We start from the raw sequence: 23197 nt of genomic DNA on the forward strand, positions 1-23197 counted from the left end.
ACCCGGCGTGGGCAAGCTTGGACCTAACTGGGAAGGGCCCTATAAAGTAAAAAGAGCGCTCGGGGGGGCATACGAACTCGAAACCTTAGAAGGCAAACGAGTACCTCAAGCGTGGAACATCGTGAACTTAAGACGATACTACCTATAAACCACCAAGCGAAGTGGACGAAATCAGGTCCTATGTGCCACGATGCAAGCCAAGAGGAACCTCGGCGTAAACAAGCAAAGAAGTTGAGCATATTATCAGCCGGAAAAAAACCAGTTCGTGGCATAATAGACCGCGGAAGTATAATAACCCGGACAAAGTGTCATAGACAAAGAATCAGTTCGGGGAAGAAGAACACTTGGGGAAAAAGACATATATTCCATTGCAAGGGCCTCACCCCACCCGGTCTGCAAGGGCCATCCTTGTGCACTTCGCACGCTGAAGTAGTCCCGCTTCCACGCCGGGATCTTATTAGGAAGATCGTGCAGAAGCTTAAAACCCTGGCGAGGAGAAAAGTAATACACCCGTCTCCCCCCAGGAAGAGAACCCGCCTGTCTCTTGAGCATCAAGATAGAGGAGAATATCTCTAAGTCCAAGGGGAAGTTCTGCTCGCAAAAAAGGAAAACTGTCCCCACCAGGTTCCGAATAGAGTTCAGATGAAGTTGGCCAATGGTGACACCAAAGTGGTTTATGACTTTGACGAGAAGGGGATGGAAAGGAAGTCGCAACCCCGCAGCGAGCTGCTCTCGAAAAATCACGATCTCGTCAGGATCGTGTTCCCAAGGAAAGCTACCCAAAGGAATAAAATATGTGTACCCCCCAGGAAGATTGTAAGACATAAGTATGGATTGAAGACCCTCAGGCGTCATGGTCGAAGGACCAAACCTGTCTAGCATCCGACCTCGGCGGGAAGTAGACGCCAAACTGCCCGAAGCGACTCGGCCTACTGGTTCATAGTCCTCAAGCTCCACCTCAGGATCACTGAGGCAGTCGGGGGACACGGCTCGGTTAGTGGAACCTACGTCGGCCCTACTCGAAGAATCGTCTGAGCTATCAAAGCTAGACATTGGGGAAAAGATGGATTCAGGAAAGTACTCACCGGAAAGTTTGAAGAACAAGCCAAAGAACCGTGAAGACTATATAACCAGCCTTGACGCGAGCTGAAAAAGACTTGGACGCGAGCTGAAAGGTTGGACGCGAACTTAGTAGACAAACCGCAGAAGTGACAAACCGACGGGTCCCCCACTATTTATAGCTACAGTAACCAAGAATCGACCGTGCAGATCGAAGACGATCCGACGGCCCACGTTCTTACTGACCGCACGACCCTTAAGGTCGAGGCGTGATTGGCGCACGTCTTTCCGAAAAAAGCGAAATGTCAGCGCACGTCTTTTTGAAACCGACGTCGCTTCGACACGCGTCTTTCCGAAACTGACGCGCCGCACGTCTCCCTGACAGTCGCCCGCGCACGTACAGCAGTGGTGCGCCTTTTTGAAATGACCCGCTGTCACGTCCCAGCGGTGCGAATTGGTTTGAAATTTAAAACACGCGCTGTCACAACCACCAGCATTCTTGATTAAGCACGTTTCCAGCCTTCTCGGAAATCGAAAGAACCCTAGCAAAAGCAACTCGCGCAGTGAAGATTCAAAGGACGGGACAAATCCACTTGCTACCTCGTGAAACTCCCCGCACCATGGCAAGACCCCCGACGCAAGGAGTGGGGGGCAATTGATGAAGGAAGATTTGGCCCGACCTCTCTATTACGTGACACATGGCAGAAACAACAGCTCGGCAAAAGGGGCCAAGCCTAGGTGGGAACAAGGGGACACGAGCGGACTGAACTCCCTACCGGGGGCCCGAACTCACCCTTTGTAACAGCCCGGGATACACTTCGCCGAACTGACCTACCTTGTAACAGCTCGGGACACACTTCGCCGAACTGACCCACCTTGTAACAGCTCGGGACACACTTCGTCGAACTGACCCACTTTGTAACAGCTCGGGATACACTTCACCGAACTGACCCACCTTGTGACAGCTCGGGATACACTTCGCCGAACTGACCCTGTAACAGCTCGGGATACACTTCGCTGAACTGACCCACCTTGTAACAGTTCAGGATACACCTCGCCGAACTGACCTACCCTATAGATACCTCCGAGCTCAAGACCGCCTCGCTCAGCACTTCGCATCACCTTCTGGGCACCAAAACCAAACAAGTCGTACCATGCCTGACACTAAGGAAGTCCGTGCCCGAGGGCGCCGCGCCTGATTGACTTGGGATCTGACGTTTGGCGGCAGCACTCTAAATGGCCACCTGCCACCGCCACTGACACCGCCATCTCCAGTTAGAAAGACGGTTAGGCAGTGACGGTTCTGTCTCAGCAGAAAGGACGACGGCCGAATTGACAAGCACAAGGGTAATCACTCCCGACCTGACAAGGGCCTCGGGACGAGTGCACGAAGTGATTATAAGAGCCCCCTGCCCCCCGACAAAGGAGGTATGCAAACTCTGCGCTATCTGGTATTACCTTGCTTTTGAAGGATTCTAACTTGAATTTCGGAGCCTCTACACCGGGTTCCCCCCGGAGCTTCCCCATCTCCTCCGTTTCAGGTTCCCTGCTACCCCGTTCAGAAGCAAGGCTGCGGACAGCTAAGACCGGCCGGATCGCGCTCCATCAATACCCTAGGACAAAAAGTAGGATGACTAGAAGATTATTATCCACTAATTTTACTGCATTTAATTGAACAATTGATAAAAACTCCTTTTAAAGTTAAAATTTATTCCTGTTTAGCAGCAATCAGATGGTTAAAATTCATTTGATTTTAGTTGTCTGTGGCATTCCTATTTTTACTTGAAACGTTCTGGGTTGATCAATGCAAATTGGTGAAAGATGTGTTTGTCACACCACAAACAGACTCAAATAACAGTTGTATGTCAATTTGTATTAATCAACTCAAGACGATTCCAGGTAGAAGGAACAATGGTACCAAATTTTAATGGGGTCTTAGTTTTCTTAGGTTGCATTTGGCATTCCTTATTTTAAGGATTTATTTTCTTTTTACAGTAAAAAAAATGTTCTTATAAACACTTAAATTTTCAACAGAAAAAAGGAGATAAATCCTTAAAATAAAAAACTCTAAATGCAGCCTTATTCATGAAACAGATGGTAGGTTATGTGTCCCTAGACCGATGTACAGTTGTACAGGTCCTGAGTCTCCGGATCCCAACCCAGATATCCCAATAACCCATTACCATAACCCTTTAACAAACAGGGTCATTCAAGCCGAGCGATGAACATGTTTCTATCATGGATGCCTCCTGAAAGGCATTTTTTGATCATCACTTGAGACTTAAATTCATTAAATATTAATCAAAAGAGTTTTTTTTTTTTTTCAATTGAATATGGCCAACAAGCAGATGAGATTCTATCATTCTAACACCCACCATTAAAAATTAATCAAGAGTTTTCTTTTTTTTTTCAAATGAATATGGCCAACAAACAGATGAGATTCTAACACCCACCGTTGAATGGGTCCAACTGAGATTATGATGTTCAATTAGTGGTTTGAACAATTATTAAATTTAAATTAATTAATTTTTTTCTTTTTTTTGGGGGTGTTCAACCATGATGCGGGAAAGATATGATACCGAAAAAATATATAATATGCTTCTTATAATAATTAGAATTGTTAGAAAAAGTGCTTTTCAAAATTTAAGCAGACAAAAATACTTTTCTATGCTCATTTTTACTATTATCTGTTGAGGTATATGATTTGTCTTTTCACTGGAAATGTTCACCTTCTAGCAATCTGCCCAAATGAGTACCTTTTTGGCATCTCATACGCTGATGGATCTGCAACTCCACAATATTTTGATTTTATGGTGGGGACTGGAGAAAAAGAGCTTTACGTAAGACAAGTTAGTGGGATGCATGCAGGCATTAATTAACGGACCAAGTCCGAGATACGCCACTTAGATGGGACCCACATGAGGGACCACATCTGCTCTTGATTCCAGTCTTGAAAGGCATGTGAGGGATGAGACTTCGTCCTCGCGCCTGAAAAGATTTCCCCTGTTGTGGTCATTGAAAGAGAAAGCCCATCGCTTGCTTGCCACGTGTCGAGTTTTTCTTCCTCGCACAACTAATCCATCCACATCTAAACCTTATCCTAATTCCTAACCCAACCATAGTTTTTAAAACCGATCCGGTCGGGGTCCCGTTAGCAGGTTGAACAGTCTGATCGTTCAAACCGAACGTTCAGCCCGTTCTGCAGAAAATAAAAAAAATAAAAAAAATAAAAAACGATCAAAATCATTCAAATGGTTTGAACGGTTAACCACCCGGTTCAACAGTTTGGTGATCAAAATCAACGGTTTTAGAAGAAAATCCGGTTTTTAGAAAAACGGAACCAGGGTTCCTGGTTATTCCGGTTCGATTTTGAAAACCATGAATCCAACTATATAGGGGCAGCTTGTGCAGAAAAAATACAAAATAAAATGGTTGGTGGACGGATCTTTTGATCTTCAAATTGGAAGAGCAGCTACATGACTATTATGCCTTGATTCTAATGATCAAATCCTTTATGCAGCTGATATGTAGACATGGTTTTCAAAACCGGATCGGACCAGACGGTCGGATTGGAAAAACCAGGAACCAGTCAGGTGATCGGTTCCGTTCAGGTGACTGGTTCCATTTAGGGTTCGTTCATCCCCTGAATCGGTCAAACCCCCGGTACACCCTTTATAGGAGCGTATTGGGGTGTTCCTGATATGATACATATCAGCCAATACATATCGGTTTTTTGAACCTTGTTTCGATTTGACCCCATAACTGTTATTTCACCAAGAACCATTGATTTGGTCAGCAAACTGTCCAACAGTTTGGCCATTTTTTATATTTTAATTATTTTTTTTGCTAGAACGAACTGTCCATTCAATTTGACCAGTCATACCGTTCGACCCAGGAACCGAACCCTAACCGGTTCGTTCTGATTCGATCTTAAAAACCATGGTTGAAAAGAAATCTTTCACTTACTTTCCACGTGTCAAATTTTCCTTCCTCGCACATGTAATTCAACATCATTTAAACCTTGTCCCAAGTACCAAATTAAAATGGATGGTGGACGGATCTTTTAATCCTCAAATTGGAAGAGCAGCTACATGACTATTATGCCTTGATAGCCATACAGATATTGTTGGATCAAGGATGGGATGGATGTTTTGATAATAATAGATACTGAACTGGTGGCTGAAGTGCTGTCATCAAGAGTTTCTGCCGACGGGTGGTCTCAGAAAATTATCTATGATCAGTGTATTAATTAGTTAGTTCATTTTGAACCGGTTTTTTTTGTTTCTCATGCCCATTCGCTTTATCAGTACATGGAGGGAGAATTAGTTAATGAAAAAGTTGTTCGTATTGACCAATAATCCTATGTCTCATTCTTAAAAAGTACAGATTTCACGGTAATTACTTCTTTCATGATTATCACTTATCTAGGGATAACTTTATAGCATTGGGGAAATTGATAAAACATTATGGTACAAAATTGTTCCTTTTGTAATGAAGTTTTATTCATAAAACTTTATTAATTATTTAATTTGCTTGAAAAATCACTTATAATCAAAAGAACATGAGTAAATGACTTAACAAAAAACAAACAGAACCTTTTTGTACGGTAAAATTACACACCCATACGTATACACCATCTATATATCATACAAATACAAACCGATAAAATCGTCACCCCTTTGATTGTGGCAAGAGAATTAGTGTCCCAAGCAGCTCTCCTCTTCAAATATTATCCCAAAAGATTATTAAGGTAGTGACTGACTAGTGACTGAAATTCGCCACATAGGGAAAACGACACCATAGAAGCACTGAACCATGAGGCATGAGGAACCTATTTTAGGGCAGCCAACTAAGCTGCCCCAAAAAAAGAATTCCAACCAGGTGTAGCTGACCTCATAAGCAAGAACATCAACCATCCTCTTGACTAGAATGCCCCTCAAAGGAATCAAATCGCTCTTCATAAATCATGACTAAACAAACTTTATGAGAACACTTTTAGTGAGTGTGGGAGACGTGGATAACATAATATAACGCTCTATCCACTCACCCTAGAGTAGAGTGTATAGTCACGCTTTTATTTTTCCAACTTTGTAGATTCTCCCACCCAAAGACCAAGTCAGGGTCACGGAATGCATGTATTACATTTACAGAGGCGAGGAATAAGTTATGGGAAGAAGTGGTATTGGAAATAAATAAGGACCTCTGTAAGTTTTGGTGCCTCAATTGATGTTGAAGTCTGAAAACCTCCATTTTGGCCTTTCTACCATGAACCTCGTTTTTCATCTTACCAAAAGATGCAATGCAACTATCCGACTACTAAACAGCAGGGATCAAGGCATGCATAGATAATCAAGAAAGCTGCTGCTTTTGTTTTATCTTCAAAAACGAGATTGGATTAGCTGAACCAAGGTTTTAAAACTGCCATTGACCTGGGTGGTCAGACCATTTGACCCAAAAACCAATCATTTTCCCGATTCCATTGACCTGATTGAACCGTTCGACCAGGGCAGCAGTTCACAGTTTAATTTTAAAAATTAGTTAAATTAAAATACAAGAAACTAAAAATGCCATTTATGTTCCGAATGACCCAATCGACATATCACTTCAGGGTTTTCTTTTTTCTCTTTCTCAACCATGGGATATCTCTCTTCTCCTCTCCTCCCCTTCTCCCCTTCCTCAAAGTTTCAAACCACAGCTGTTGCAGTAGAAACCTTCTTGGACGGCAATGAATAACATGGCCTCTGACCACACCTTGAGAGGCAGCGTATACTTGCAGAGTTGCAGTGGCAACCGGGCAGTGAGTTGCAATGGCAACCTTCAGGTGTTTTTCAGATTTCCCCATCGATTGATTCCAATTGAATGAATATTTTTGTTTTTGTCTTTCGATCGAAGTTTGATTCAAGCTATTTGAATCAAAAACAAAATGTAAATATTGATTCAAATTTCCCCATCGATTGAATCAAATGAAAATAGTGATTTTTACTGTTTGAATCAAAAATAAAATGAAAATATTGATTCACTTTGATTGAAACAACTTGTTTCAATTTTTTGATTTCTCTGTGAAGCCTAAAATGAATCATAATAACAATAACACACATTTAAATGGATTTTAAAGTTTTTTTTTTTTTTATTTTTGACATCATGAGTCAAAGTGTTAATCCCAAATGGTTGAACTGCTGAAGGCAAAAGTGGTTTGGGTCAGTTTTTAAAACATTGGTCTGAATACGATGGTTGTGAAATGAGCTGTGAAAGTGGAGCCAATGATAACGCCCCGCACCAATCATAAAATACATGAAACCCACATGCTCCTCAGTCCACTAAACTATTGTGTTCAGCTAATCCTTTTTTTTTTTTTGAAAAATGAGATTGGATTAGCTGATCGCAATGGCTGTGAAGTGGGCTATGGGGAGTGATTGTGCCCAGGCAAGTCATAAAATCGATAGAACTCAACCCCATGTATTTCATGGTTGGGCATTCCCATTGCTTCTCACTGGTTCCACAACCAGCTGAACAGCTATTGCATTCAATTAATCCTATTTTTTCAAGAATATATGCTATCAGGTTTTGGAAATTTCAGATGACAGAAGACTTCATCAGGTAACTCTTATGTTTAATTGCGCACGGAAATAAAAAAACAACAGGTGCTTTGGTATAATGGTGGGCAGTGTTTCAACTGCATTTCAATCCAATCTGTTCAGTTTATTTGCACTTAGCTCAATAAATAAATATTTTCTTACAGTAATAATGACTCTTGATCCTGAGCCCTAATTATCGGTTTATAGAAAACTGTGGGCCCCGTGAACTGGTTTCTCAACTTGGACAATCTGATTATAAGTATTCCTAGTGATCCGACACCTCAAAACCACCACCTCATAGCTAGGTTGCAAAGAGCACCGGCTGTATATGGTACACCTTTCTGAGAGGGAAAATTGACACTAAACAAATTTTACTTTCAGTCTTTACACAGCAAATGGTAGGGCAGCCGGATATCATGAGTCTCCGTTGTCATACATTTTACACTGCCGAAATCAGGTGTCCTTTTGGCCAACATTAAACTTGGCAATGAAGAAACCAATGGTATCAAGTGGCGATGATGGATCAAACCTCTGAACTAGTGTTTCTTCACCAGGTCTTAGCCATTCCCTGTAAATCATGCATTACACGTTATTAGGATTGCGATGAACATATTCTCAAACAGATATCTTGCAAACATTGCTGGAAAAGGAATAAAAATAAAAATAAAAAACTACGCTGCCGGAAAGACATGATACCAGAACGGTTGACCAATCAACCCCCCTCCCGGTGAACTTTGATAGATTCCACCTGATTGGTTACCACTTTTATGATACCGATTGATGGTTTACAAGTTTTTCCAGTATTATGGTCAAAAAAATAAAATAAAATAACAGTTAGTTCTAGCCTAAGATATTTCTTCCCAACACAATCTGAGAAATGGCCAGAAAGTCAGCAACAAACATTTTTACTCTATATTGCAACAAAGGTGCATATAAATTCAACGACAAATAAATGTCGCAAAATGACTACCGGCATGCCTTGTCTCAACCATCCATATTATGGGAAAAGTCAAAGAGGATGTTCCTTGTGGAATTAATTAGAGGAGAATGGTGAAATACAGTACATGTAGCATGCTGTGTGATTGATGATTTTCAATGAGATTAAACAAAAGTTTTGAAGACTGCTGCGAGAGAGCATTATGTGGATGGGTACGTTAAGAGATCAGGAAATAACACTTCCACAGTTCCACTTAGGTGAGTATTTCCATTTTCCACTTAATTCGATAAAATAAGAAAAATTCAACAACCCAATCATATTGTTTATACGTTATCGGGGAGTACGAAGGACTTAAAATTTTAAAAACAGTTAGTTATAGTACTCTCAACAAGTTTTAATTTGTTAATTATATATTTCAAATTTATCTATGGATAATCTTTCCTTCTTATTTTCCATAATGGAATATTTTAGTTATACATAATTTAATAAAAGGAATGAACAATATAATAGCCAAGATTTAAAATATGGTGGAATAGTGTAAAATATGTCGGCAACACCAAATGGAAATATTGTAAAAATCATAAACATGGTGGAAATAGTGTAAAATATGCAAAACATAGAATGATGTTTTATGAAATGATAAAAGATGCATACGCACACCTTTTTAAATCACTATCTTGTTCTAAATCATTAAACAAAGCTAAGAAACTGAAGTTATGGACAAAAGAATACATTCTAAAGTTGCCCTGTAAACCTTAAGATTCAGAGTTTCATAATAGAATGTGTTAAAGAAAAATTTAAACTCATAGAAAATGTAAATGATTGTGTAATAGATCGACCATATAATCTATTACACAAACAAAAAATTAATATTTAACTTCATGTTTGAAATGAATATTGAGCTAGCTCAAGGTGGTTATCATGTAAGTTAGGCATAAAATAACATTGTTACTTCACATATCTGGAATACTGTCACCAACTTATGTTATAATACTCTTGAGCTCCACAAAGTACTAGTAGTGTTCATTGGGGAATATGTCCATTCCAATAAAATTTCATGTCACTACCCATGGAAGTGGAAATGGAAATATGTTGTGGAAACTATTTCCACATAGTTCTGATAGTGTTCAATGGGGAAATGTCGATTCCAGTAAAATTCCATGTCGCTAACTATGGAAATGGAAATATGTCGTGGAAATATTAGGGAAATTAGGGACATTTTAAACCATGATAATAGCATAAGGACTATATGTACAATATAACTTTTAAATCAAACAAGATATAATCAATAGCAGATACCATAAAATAATTTTTAACCTTTAAATTTATTTCTAACCGAAAGAAGAGGCCATCTTGAAATCATGTAATCATTTAAAAAGCATCATAAGAGAAAAATCATATCTATCACCATATTATTATGTAATTATTCAAAAGAATATGCTTTTTCATAATTTGAAAAATATTGAAATATTTTCATAGACCAATATATAAATGTTACAAAATTTTTTCAAAAAATCTACCAAGTTTCCAATACTTCTGACATCATTTTTTTAAGTGGTTGGCATTCCATTGAAACTGACATTTTAAACCTTGTTCCCACATACATGGGTATAGGACAAATATAGGTAGAAATAAGCTCATTACATTCAAAAATTTACCCCTATAAAAAATAAAGACTAACCAGCTTGTCAAAAAATATACATCTCAGTAATAGCATGATAGGCTTTGTTTTGATAGAGAAAGTTAAGCTCATTAGATCAGATTTCATAAAACCTCTAACCAAACTAACTAGCATCTAAAAGCAAACACTCACTTGCCCCTTCCCCCCTTTAAAATTCCTTTTATTTCATTCTTTCAAATACACCAAAAAATGGAAGGTACAGATAAGCAACTTTAGGCCCTTAAAAACATGAAGCTAAGAGTTAAAAACAGGACCCATGCATTAGAGTGAAGACAGGCAAGTTCCTGTAGCGGTCTCCATATAGTGGATATGGTTTTAAATAGAATGGATTGGCGAAACAGGATTCATGTAACCGACCCCATATAGTTGGGATAAGGCATGGATGATGATGATGACAGGCAAGTTCATAAGGCATCAAAAACAGAACAGCATGGGTCAATATAAGAACTTAGGTATGGAAGCATATGCAAAGAAGTTTGGTTTCGGAGACAAGGAAAACAAGGAAAGGTTGCCTGTCATATATATCTGCAAGGCACAAAAAAGGCACAAGGATCAATTTGTGCCCAAGGTGCAAGGCGAGGCGTGCACCCTTCTGAAGCAAGGCGCAAAAAAAAATCTACAAATCAAAAAAAAAAAAAACCTACGCTTTTATAGTCAGCACGTTGTATCCGTATTTCTCAAAATGTGATTTTTCTTGAGCATATCTCCTTTTTTCAGGAATTGCCAAGTTATTTGCACCCTCCGTTTCAGTTTTGCATGATTTTGAACCACAGGATACTCCATCGTCCACTGCTGAGAAGGATCTTCTTGTCTTCTCTCACAAGCAGGTGCGTGGTCCAGCTCCTATGCCTACGACCCCTCTTCCTCCTGGTCTGGATCCCTCACCCATCACAGATAACCCCTCTTCCACCTGACTGCTACAGTTTTCCTTCAAACCATAGCTCCTCTATTGTCTTGACCTCTACAGATATTCCCCATTCTTACTAGCAGGCTAGTAGCAACCCACAGTGGTAATAAGCCATGGATGCAGAGATTCAAGCTTTGCATGAGAATGACACCTGAGACCTTGTCCCAACAACTTCAGATAGCTCTATCATTGGGAGCAAATGGGTCTATTTCATCAAGCTGAAATCTGATGGGTCTCCAAACTGTTACAAAACCAGGCTTGTGGCACAGGGATATATGCAGGAGTATGGCATTGACTATGAAGATGCATTTGCTCTAGTGGCCAAGATTACTACAATCCGTGTTCTTTTAGCCCTCTTTGTTGCACACTCTTGGACTATCTTTCAACTGGATGTGAAAAATGCCTTTTTACATGGGCAATATGAAACCTCCTCCCGGGTACTGTAGTGGTCCCTCCCGTCTGTCGGCTGAAGAAGTCCCTTTACGGGCTCAAGCAAGCCCCTCGAGCTTGGTTTGAAAAATTCAGAGATGTCATGCAAGCCGGATATAGCCAAAGTGCATCGGACTACTCTCTCTTTGACCAGAAAAGACCCCAGGGCCTTACCATTCTCTTACTATATGTGGATGACATATTGTTGACTGGAGATGATATAGAAGGAATTCAGGACCTCAAGTCTCTTCTCCACAGTTCCTTTCACATGAAAGATCTCGGCCCTCGTAACTATTTCTTGGGACTTGAAGTTCAATGGAGCGCCCAGGGTTATTTTGTTAAGTTGGCCAACCTCACTAATGATAAACGAGATGATACTCCCTTGGAGCTAAATGTCAAATTATCCAAATCAAAAGGCTCCCTGCTTCCTAATGCTTCCCTCTATCGGCAACTTGTAGGGTCCCTCATCTATCTGACCATGACTCATCCTGAAATCTCACATGTAGTTCAAGTTGTTAGTCAGTTTGTCTCTGCCCCTCATCAATCTCATTTCACTGTGGTGCATTGAATCATCCGCTATATTCGGGGCTCTTTATCACAAGGTTTTTTCTTCTCCTCATCTTCTTCTCTCCAATTGAAGGCCTCTGCTAATGTAGATTGGTTGGATGCCCCGACACATGCCACTCCACTACCGGGTGGTGTGTGACGTGTGTCTTCATGGGTGACTCTCTAATATCATGGAAATGCAAGAAACAACAGACTGTTTCCAAGTCCTCTATGGAAGCAGAGTACAGGGCAATGTCATATGTTTGTAGTGAAGTTGTTTGGCTTCAATCTTTATTACAGGAGTTGGGTCATTCCTCTCCTATGCCCATTCCTCTGTATGCGGACAACACTAGTGCTATTAAGGTTGCCTCTAATCATGTCCTTCATGAAAGGACAAAGCATATTGAGGTGGACTGCCACTTTATCCGCAACATGTTTCTTGCAAACTCTACCTCTCCCTCATGTTGCCTCTGACATCTTCACAAAGGCCATGACAAGGTCCAGACACTTATTTCTAGTAAGTAAACTAATGCTCATGCCTCTGGATCAATTTGAGGGGGAGTGTGAAGAAACCCCCTGATGTACCATTTTACTGTAATTCTTATTGTATTGTTTCTCTTACTTTATTATTACTTTCTCTTCAGCTCTACAAGGGCCTCTCTATAAATTCTCTAATTTCTATTGCCCTATAAGGGCCTCTCTATAAATTCTTTAATTTCATTTTCTATATAAAGAACCCTTGGGGTAGGGTCGAAGCATCCATTCTTCATCCCCATAATTCTATATTCTACTCTGGGTCTGTTGACAAATACAAACAAAATATCACAAGTAATTAAAACTCTAAACTAATGCAAGGAACTCTTAAAAAAACTAAAATTTAGAAAGATATTATGCTAGGCTCATGCAAGAATATAGGTGTGAGATTATATATATATATATATATATATATATATATATATATATAGAGAGAGAGAGAGAGAGAAATAACTATAGAAATAAGAGGCCTTTCTTTAATGAAAGAAAGATGAAAGCACAATAATATACAAGTTATTGATGGTGTTACAATATGTATTTTCAGCTTTCAAAAGATTGCTTAGGACCTTATAGCAATAACCAGCTTACTTAACAGATAAAGAAACTAATCCAAAATCCAAATGAAGGAAATATATTGTGAGCTTCGAAACGGAACCGTTGTGTGATGGAGGGGTAAACGAGGGTATTTTAGGCTGAAATTTCACCAGTGGGTATTTTAGATTATCCGGGATCTAGTGGTATTGTCTGATTGGTTCATCAAGATCGTGGAAATTCGGATGAATAAGTGGGTCCAACATGGAATCTTGGTTTGATGGTAGGGTAAACAGAGGAAAAAATCGAAGCTCAAAAAGAGCTTCAAAATAGAACCATTGCATGGAGGGGTAAATGAGGGCATTTTCGGCTGAAATTTCATGGCTGGGTATTTTAGAGTATCTGGGATCTGGTGGTAATGTCTAATTGGTTCAGGGGGGGGGGGGGTCAAGATCGTGGAAATTCGGATCAATGAAGGGGTCTGAAATGGAATCTTGGTTTGATGGAAGGATAAACAAAGGAATCTTGGGTTGAAATTTCATGGGAACCTTGGTTTGATGAAAGGGTAAACGGAGGAATCTTGAGCTGAAATTTATGGGGAGGTATTTTAGGATATTTGAGGTTTGATGGTAGTGTATGATCTGAGGGTCAAAGTGCAGATGGATGAGGGTTGATCGGGGCCATTGGATTGGTATCAGGCAAATGTAACAGTGGATCTAGAGGATTTTGGGCTGAAATTCGGATTCTTTGGGTTTGTTGGTGTTATGAAGAGATTGTAAGGGTCTAATCGGGTGTTCGGAGTGAATCGGGGGGGGGGGGGGGGGGGGGGTGGGGGGGTTTAAGCAGTAGACCGAGCAAAAATCGAGTGTTGACATATTTTTCGAAGTTCCTCAAAATACATTCCTCTTTAACCAAGATGTGTTTATAGAATGCAAGTTAGAATTGATTGTTATTCCTTTGGGTTGTGTCCTCTAACTTTTCTTGATTCAGCTATAGCAAGCAATTTCCCAGGTCTCGTGATAATCCATGTGTTGTTAGTGAGTACCAGTTTCCACAATGGACTTTTGATGTTAATTTAGTTGTAGGAAATGAAGATAGCCACTTCCCAACACTGTTTTAGTTTTGTTTCTAACCCAAGAAGGCAAAAAGTGATTGTTACATCTACCGCTGCACTATGTTCTTTAACTTGAATTAGTGGCTGGTTCAGGTTATAAGGTTGGGTGAAGTTGCAGAAGCTAGGGTTTCAAGAGAGAAAAAGAAAGAAGAGAATAGAAGAAGAAGAGGAAGAAGAAACCAATGTGTCAAGAGATGTATGTTGTTCACTGTTCACACCCTTAAAAGTTCACTTTATAATTGTAAAAATAATAATTATAAGAAGGCCCCTATCAGGGTAGTGTAAGAAAGGAGAAAAAGACCAAAGACACCCTTGTCTAACTATACTCAACACTCCCCCTCAAGTTGAGCATATATGTCAATCATGCCCAGCTTGGCAAGGTTCTTAGCAAACTTTGAATAGTGAACACCTTTAGTGAGGCAATTAGCTAGTTGGTCTTCTGACCTTACAAAAGGAAGGAAAATCTCCCCACTAGCAATTCTTTCTCTAATAAAGTGTCCATCCACCTCAATATGCTTTGTACGATCATGTTGGACAGGACTGTGAGCAATATTTATGGCTACTTGATTGTCACAATATAGTCTCATTGGAGCATCTGCTTGGAAGCCCATCCCAGTCAATAAGGTCTTCAACTATAGTAGTTCAGACACTCCATGAGCCAATGCCCTATACTCTGCCTCAGCACAAGAACGAGCAACCACAGATTGTTTCTTCTCCAGGAAACCACATTGCCTCCAACTGAGGCACAATAACCGAATGTAGATCTTCTATCATCGATGGACCCTGCCAAATCAGCATCTGTGTAAGCCTCAGTCTTTAGATGGCCATGTTTGGAATACAACATCCCTTTACCAGGGCATCCTTTCAGGTATGCTAAAATTCTATTAACTACCTACATATGAGAAATCCTGGGTTCATGCATATATTGTCTAACCACTCCAACAGCATAGGAAATGTCAGGTCTAGTCAAATAAAGATACAAAAGGCATCCCACCAATCTCTGATATACCCCCTTATCTGGAAGAATTTATCCTTCAGTAGATTTCAACTTGTGGTTGGGATCAATTGGAGTTTCTACAGGTTTACACCCTAATTTCCCAACCTCTTGAAGCAAATCAAGTACATATTTCCTTTGTGACAGAACAATCCCTTTCTTGGATCTTGCAATTTCAATGCCAAGAAAGTATCGGAGATCACCAAGGTCCTTAATCTCAAATTCAAAAGCAATGAACGACTTTAACTGAGAGATACATGTGATATCATCACCTGTCACAACAATGTCATCAACATATACTATTAAAATTATTACTCTACCATCAACTCTTCTAATAAATAAGGTATAGTCAGCCTAAGATTGAGAAAAACCAATACTTAAGATGGCATTCCTGAACATGTCAAACCATGCTCTTGGAGACTGTTTTAGCCCATACAAAGACTTCTTCAAGTGGCACACTTTTCCATCAATGTTAGAGAAACTTACCCCAGGTGATAAGTCCATATACACTTCCTCTTGTAAGTCCCCATTAAGGAAGGTGTTCTTTATATCCATTTAATATAAAGGCCATGAGTAATGGGCGGCAAGAGATATGATCACAAGAATAGAGTTCATTTTAGCAACTGGAACAAAGGTTTCCAGATAACCAATGCCATAAGTTTGAGTGTATCCTTTGGCTACAAGCTAAGCTTTGTATCTTTCAATTGAGCCATCTACCTTGTGCTTAACAATATAAAACCCACCTACATTCAACAGGAATCTTATCTTTAGGGCAAGGAGCAACCTCCCAAGTCCGGTTCCTTATTAGGGCCTCGATTTCTTGGTTCATAGCTTCCTTCCAATGGGGGCACTACATTGCCTCTGTAACACTGCGAGGGATGGAAACAAAAGAGATAGCAGAAATATAGGCACAATAGGAAGGTGAGAGAGCATCATAAGACATAGTTAGTGATAGGATACTTGCTACATGTCTTCTTCCCTTTTCGAATGGCAATAGGAAGATCAAGGACAAAATCAGTAATAGGATTGTTAGGAGGTTCAAGATTACCCGAGTCTGGGGAATCAGATTGTGATGGGCATTCTGCTTCAGAAGCCACCCTCTTACTATGCTTGATGAAGAACTCCTTCCAGAACTGAGGTTGATACACAAGAGGAGGAGGAGAAGGAATAGAGGTAGGAAGAGAGGGAGGAATAGAGGTAGGAACAAGAAGGCAAAAGGGAGTCCGATCTTCACTTGCATTCTCCCCTTGAAGAGGAAAAGATGACTAGAAAAAGGAAGAGGATTCCAAAAAGGTAACATCCTTAGAGACATATTTCTTTCCAGAGAGAGCATCAAAGCATCTATAACCTTTCTGGACTGGAGAGTAACCAAGGAATATACACGTAACTGATTTAGGATCAAACTTGCACTAGGAAGGACTCATATCGTGAACAAAACAGACATAAGCAAAGACCTTAAGGGGTAGATTAAAAGCAGGTTCATCAGGGAAGAGTAGTTGATGAGGAGAATGAAGGTTAAGGACCCTCAATGGGAGTCTGTTAATGAGATATACAGTTGTCTCAATAGCATCACCCAAGTAACAAGTTGGTACATGAGTTTGAAACAATAAGCCTCGAGCAACTTCAACCACATGCCTGTTTTTTCTTTCAACCACCCCATTTTGTTGTGGAGTATGACTACATGAACTTTGGTGAATAGTGCCCGTATCTTCAAGAAATCTATGCAAGTGATGTTCAAAGTATTCCTTGGCATTGTTCGATCTTATCATCTTAACTCTTTTCTCAAAATGTGTCTCGACCATATTCATGAAGTTTTGAACAATCATAGGAACTTCATCTCTACTTTTCATCAAGTAAAGCCATGTATACCGACTGTAGTCATCAACAAAGAGACAGCATATGGGCCCCAAACATCAGTATGGATCAAATGGAAAGCAACATTACTTCTTTTACTGCTTGCAGAATATGTGTTTCTACATTGTTTGGATAAATGACAAACTTCACATTCAAAATTCAATTTGGACAAAGAATCAAACAAGTTTGGAAACAAAAACTTGACAGACATATGACCAAGGTGACAATACCATAATTTCAAAAGATTCATTTTCTCATTGGAACATGACTCAGTTTAGCTCGACAATCCATGCTCTAAAGGTCTATCCAGGAGGTAGACTCCATCCACTTCATGCCCACTTCCAATTGTCTTCCCCGTGCTCCGGTCCTAAAAAACACAATGGGTGGGAAAAATGGTCACTGAGCAATTATGGAATTTTGTTAAAGAACTAACAGACAATAAATTTTTTTTGCAGCTGGGGCACATGTAGAACAGAGTCAAGAGAAAGGTTACTCGTGATTCTAACTTCACCCTGACCCGAGATTGGGGTCTGAGATCCATCAGCAATAGTAATCTTGCCCTCCCCTGGGGTTAACTTATATGAGGTAAAATGTAAAGGCATATCAGTCATATGTGGGCACTGGCCCCAAAATCTACAATCCATGGGCTAAAGGAGGTGGAACAAGCAAGTGCAGTACCTGTCTTGGCATATGAACTAGATAGATTACTAAGTCCAGAACCAGATGAGGAGGATGCACCACCCTTCTCTAGCTGCAACAATATATTTCTGAGTTTGTCCATCACATCAAAGGAGTCGTGCACATCCGAGGGCTGAACATCATTACCAACTGTAGCCAAGTGAGCATTGTCCTTCTTCCCAGTTTTGTACTTCTCCGGTTTTAGATGAGGATTTAGCTTCCAACACCTTTCTTTAGTGTGTCTTCGCTTCTTGCAGTACTCACAAATAACATCCTCGACCTTCTCTGCAATGGGATGTTTGCTAGTATTTTGCTTGGGTCGAGATGACATAAAGCCAGAATGATCACTCACAGAGGATTGTATCATGGCGGTTCTTCGGCTTTCTTCCCCTTGTACAAGAAAATAAGCAGTAGCATGCCGACACTAAGAATGTGTTGCCTGGTGAAATCAAACTATGGGTTTAAGCCAGCCAAAAAATCAAAGACTCTAGTCTCCTCTATGTACTTCCTATATTGCTCACAATCTTTAGGGTCCTTCCAAACTAGAGCTTTCAACTAATCCATTTCTTCCCAGATAAACTATAGAGAAGAGAAATACATAGCAACAAATCTCTCCCCCTAACGCATACTGCAAGCTTCCCTCCGAAGCTAATACACTCTAGCAGTATTGTTAACTTGGGAATAAGTAGCAACTACCCTAGTCCAAATATCCTTGGCAGATGAAAGAAACATGTAATTCCGAGCAATATGAGGTTGCATTGAGCAAATCAGCCATGACATAACAAGGGAGTTGTCATGTTCCCACCTAGCAAATTTTAGGTCTTCAAGACTCGGCTTCACTTCCCTTCTTGTGATGAATCCCAGTTTACCCCTCCCAATAATGGTAAGTTTAGCAGACTGAGACAACTCTAAAAAATCAGTTCCATCCAGTTTAACAGTAGATATCATACCATTGGAGATATCTACAGTTCCCGGGAGCATGTCGGGAACTATCTGAAAATCCTTAGATGATTCCATATTATAACAAGACACCTTTTCACTAACCAAAAAGGACCCCCAACACTTCAACCGAGGTTCCAGACCCAAAAACAAGGTTACCCCACGGTTAAGAACCAAAGGAAGACCCAAAAAACTAGGTTGGCAGCAAAATAGAGGGAGAAAAAAATCTCCCAAAAATCACATAGTGCTCAGAAAATTACGGGACCACTTCCCGTCAAACCCAAATTGAAAAACGACTTGAATGGTTTAGGTTTTACAACAGAAAAAAAAAATCATTAAACCCGTTGTACATGGCTCGGCATCAAATATGGAATTTCTACCACTTTTTCCTTGAAAAATCCAACAAAAATCATAGAAGCTTCATATAATGACAAGAGTCATACCATAATTTTTCTAAAATCAGGGCGAATCAAAATGTGTTGGCTTCATAGATTGTTGCCGACACCTGTACGGACTGCTAACATCATCCAGCGGCGGTCTGACGTCAGCAATTCACCTCTAGGTAGGAGATCAGTAGAAAACTAACTCCCAAATGCTTCTACCTACTCTGATACCAAGTTGCAGAAGCTAGGGTTTCAAGAGAGAGAATTAAGAGAATAGAAGAAAAGGAAGAAGAAACCAATGTGTCGAGAGGGGTGTGTGTGTTGTTCACTGTTCACACCCTCAAAAGTTCACTTTATACTTGAAAAAATAATAATTACAAGAAGGCCCCTATCTGGGTGCCCAAATACTGAGAGAATGTAAGGAGAAAAAGACCAAAAACACCCCTGTCTAACTATTCTCAACAGGTGACTGGTGTTGAACAGAAAAACAGGGAAAAGATTAAGATAATTGTAGAGAACACTGATGTGGGCCCCACAGCTGTGGTCCCACTCTGTTCGTAGGGTAAAATGTGTCTAGTCGCAGCTGTGGTTATTTTGTTGTTCTGTTATTTCTAGTTTCAGTTTTATATTGTTTGTTATTTGTTAGCAGTTATGATGTAAACACCAAGTGCAGATATGTCCTTTCATGTAACTACCATAACCTATATCTATATCTATCTATCTATATATATATATATATATATATATATATATATATATATATATATATATATATATATATATATATATATATAGATATATATATATATATTAACTCAAAATCTGTGTTCTATTGCTCTTTCATCACTCTTTCTTCTACATCTTCACTTTCTCTTCTCATCGAACCTGAAATCTCTTAGTGATCAAGACTGAATAGCAGTCTTGAAAACCTACATGGTATCAGAGCCAAGTTAGGGTTTTTCATGTGAGTCTAATACCAGCCGACCACATGAGAATCTCCTAGGACTGAAAGCTGAAAAGGAGGAGTTCGCAAACTAATTCTTTGAGATCGCCAAAGGTACTAGCAGCTGTTGGAAACTTGCTAGGGTTGCAGAGTGTTGGTGGTCAGAAAGGATCAGAGAAGACTAGGGTTCAGGTAACCCTAGAAGGCAGCGAACTATTTTTTCCTTGTAAGTTGTTACTTTTTAATAGAAGTTCTTTCAGAGAAGAAAGGTTGGACCTATCTGGAGGGGAAGGCCGAACCATTCTAGCTCTTTCTCTCTTCGATTTCCTAGGGTTTTACAGCAAACCCTGGACCGAACTGTGTTTCTCTCTACTCTAGGGTTTGAAAGTGATCTGCGGCAAGCCCTAGTGGTTGACTGAACCCTGTGATCTACCTAGAGCTACTCTTAAGTTGATTGGTAGGTCCGATCAGATTCTAGGGTTTCTTATTAACCCTACTGCAAGCTCATCTATACAGTTTGGACTGTGCAACTGAATTGCTTCCTTTCAGAACTGAGTAAAACCCTAACTTTCCCTAGCATATTAGTTTTGTTTTAAAGTTGTTCTCAGAGTTCTAAGGGGGTTAGAGATCTACGGACAGCTACTGCTGTGTTGGCTAGTTGGTTTCAGATCAGAATTACTTCGGTTTTGTGCACATACACTGAGAATACAGATCAGGCCTATACTGTTTTGATTGTGATTGGTGATTCAAGTACTGTTTTGAGACTTGACAGAAATGGAGTCTAAAATTCAGGCAGAAGGCAGTCTTGGGAACATCAGTTATGGTGGTATTTCTGAGATCGGTGGTCAGATTACGACCGTAAAGTTTGATGGATCAAACCATTTGGAATGGGCCCAATCAGCCATGATGGCTATTGGTGGAAGAGGTAAATTAGGGTACCTCCTGGGAGATATGAAAGAACCTTCCAAGGGAGACCCGACATATACCAAGTGGATGCAAGAAAACTACTTGGTTATGACATGGCTGTGTAATTCTATGCAGCCTCATATTAGCCGGAATTATTTGTGGGCAAAGACAGCTAAGGTGATATGGGATGTTATAAAAGAAACTTACTCCCAACCCCTTAATGTTGCCAGAGCATATGAATTGAAATGTGAAGTGAACACCCTTAAACAAGGAGAGAAACCGGTATCGGTCTACTTCTCTACCTTGAAGTCCCTGTGGCATGAGATTGATCACTTAGAGACTCTTGAGTGGGAGAGTCCCAAAGATGCTCAGACCCATAGAAAGCACATCAAGAAAAACAGAGTGTTTGAGTTCCTGGCAGGACTGAACTCAGAATATGATATTGTGAGGCAGCAAATTTTGACTAGAGACAGTGTGACTCTCTCTCAGGCTTACTCATTTGTACATAGTGAAGAAACCAGAATGAAGGTTATGATGCAACCCATATCAGCCTTTGTAGCGGCTACACCCAAATCAGGGGGTGATTCAAAGAAGGATAGGAGGAAGGAAGACAAGAAGGATGTAGTATGTGAACATTGTAAGAAACCCAAACATACAAAAGAGACATGTTGGAAACTGCATCCCCACTTGGTTCCTGCGAAGTTAAGAAACAAGAAGGGCACTGCTCATGTAGCCATGAACACTGATTCAGCATCCTCGTCTGGCACAAAAGGAACAGCTTTGGAGACCTTAGCTGCAGTTCGGGCTGCCCTAATACAGCTAGAAAAGGAGGTTGGAAATTCAGCTCAGCCACAACTGTCTCCATCAGCCCCTGTCACATCTGCCTTCGCCCATTCAGGTACTCGAGCTTCAGCATATCATGCCTCAGCTCCAGGTACTACTGAACCTTGTTGGGTAATAGACTCAGGTGCATCTGATCACATGACTAGCTTGCCTTCACTGTTTACTACTTACCATTTGTCTTCTGGTAGGGATAAGGTATCTATTGCTGATGGCTCCATGGTTCCTATTTCTGGGAAGGGTGACATCAAGCTTTCAGATACTATCTCCCTATCATCTGTTTTGCATGTTCCTAAGCTTGATACTAACCTTCTTTCAGTCAGTAGTATTACCAAGCATATGAACTGCTCAGTAAACTTCTTCCCTGACCGATGTGTTTTTCAGGACTTGGAGACGCAGAAGGTGATTGGGACTGGCCGTGAGACGAATGGGATCAATCTGCTCGGGGAGCGGTTCCATCAGGGAGAGTCAGTAGAGAAGTTGTCTTTTGTTTCTCAGAGTGTGAGTCCGGTTATGCTTTGGCATAACCGATTAGGTCATTTGTCTTTTCGATCTTTACAGAGTTTGTTTCCTACTTTATTTGAGTCTATTGAGTTGTCTCAGCTACAGTGTGAAAGTTGTGAGTTTGCTAAGCATTGTAGAAAGCCTTATTTATTGAATAATAAAAGGAGTGATAATTCTTTTGATATTGTGCATACTGACGTTTGGGGGCCTTATCATATCCCTTCCATGGGTGGGTACAGATATTTTTTGTTATTTGTTGATGACCATACCCGCTTTTCTTGGGTTTATCTCATGCGTTCACGAGATGAGGTACCTTCCCTGACCCAAAATTTTCACCAAATGATCTTAACACAGTTTGATGCCAAGATCAAAGTTCTCCGATCTGATAACGCAAAGGAATACTTCGCTAAATCATTGACATCTTATCTTCTTCATCATGGGGTTATCCACCAGAGCTCTTGCCCTCATACACCTCAGCAGAATGGAGTTGCCGAGAGGAAGAATAGGCACATTTTGGAAGTGGCTAGAAGCCTCATGTTTACTTCCAATGTCCCTATTCGCTTCTGGGGGGATGCTATCCTCACGGCGGTATACCTTATTAATCGAGTCCCTTCCAGGGTCCTTGATATGTGATCTCCTTTTTCGCTTCTACACCCACGTGAGGACTTGTTTTCTATTCCCCTTAAGACATTCGGTTGCACTTGCTTTGTTCAGCTTCTCGGACCCCATCCCTCCAAGTTCGAACCCAAAGCCTCCAAATGCATCTTCCTTGGTTATGCACAAACTCAAAAGGGTTATTGTTGTTATGATCCTGTCTCCGAGAGGAAGTTTGTCTCCATGGAT

General features: G+C 40.4%; 1 protein-coding gene across 12 annotated transcripts in view; it reads right to left on the reverse strand.

The window, feature by feature from the left end:
• Positions 1–7737: 7737 nt before the first annotated feature.
• The window catches only part of LOC148866885 (NOL1/NOP2/sun family protein), a 98016-nt gene continuing 82556 nt past the window's right edge, over positions 7738–23197 (reverse strand). For all 12 annotated transcript variants that reach the window (XR_016110074.1, XR_016110072.1, XR_016110071.1 and 9 more), the window contains one exon: positions 7738–8202. Coding sequence is in view for 7 of the 12 variants with exons in the window: in XM_088978857.1 (XP_088834983.1) it covers positions 8088–8202 (115 nt within the window). In the remaining 5 variants the exon portion in view is untranslated. The remainder of the gene's footprint in view (positions 8203–23197) is intronic.

Source organism: Nelumbo lutea, chromosome 3 (assembly GCF_056320005.1).
Source record: "Nelumbo lutea isolate HS-2025 chromosome 3, American lotus-T2T, whole genome shotgun sequence".
NCBI lineage: Eukaryota > Viridiplantae > Streptophyta > Magnoliopsida > Proteales > Nelumbonaceae > Nelumbo > Nelumbo lutea.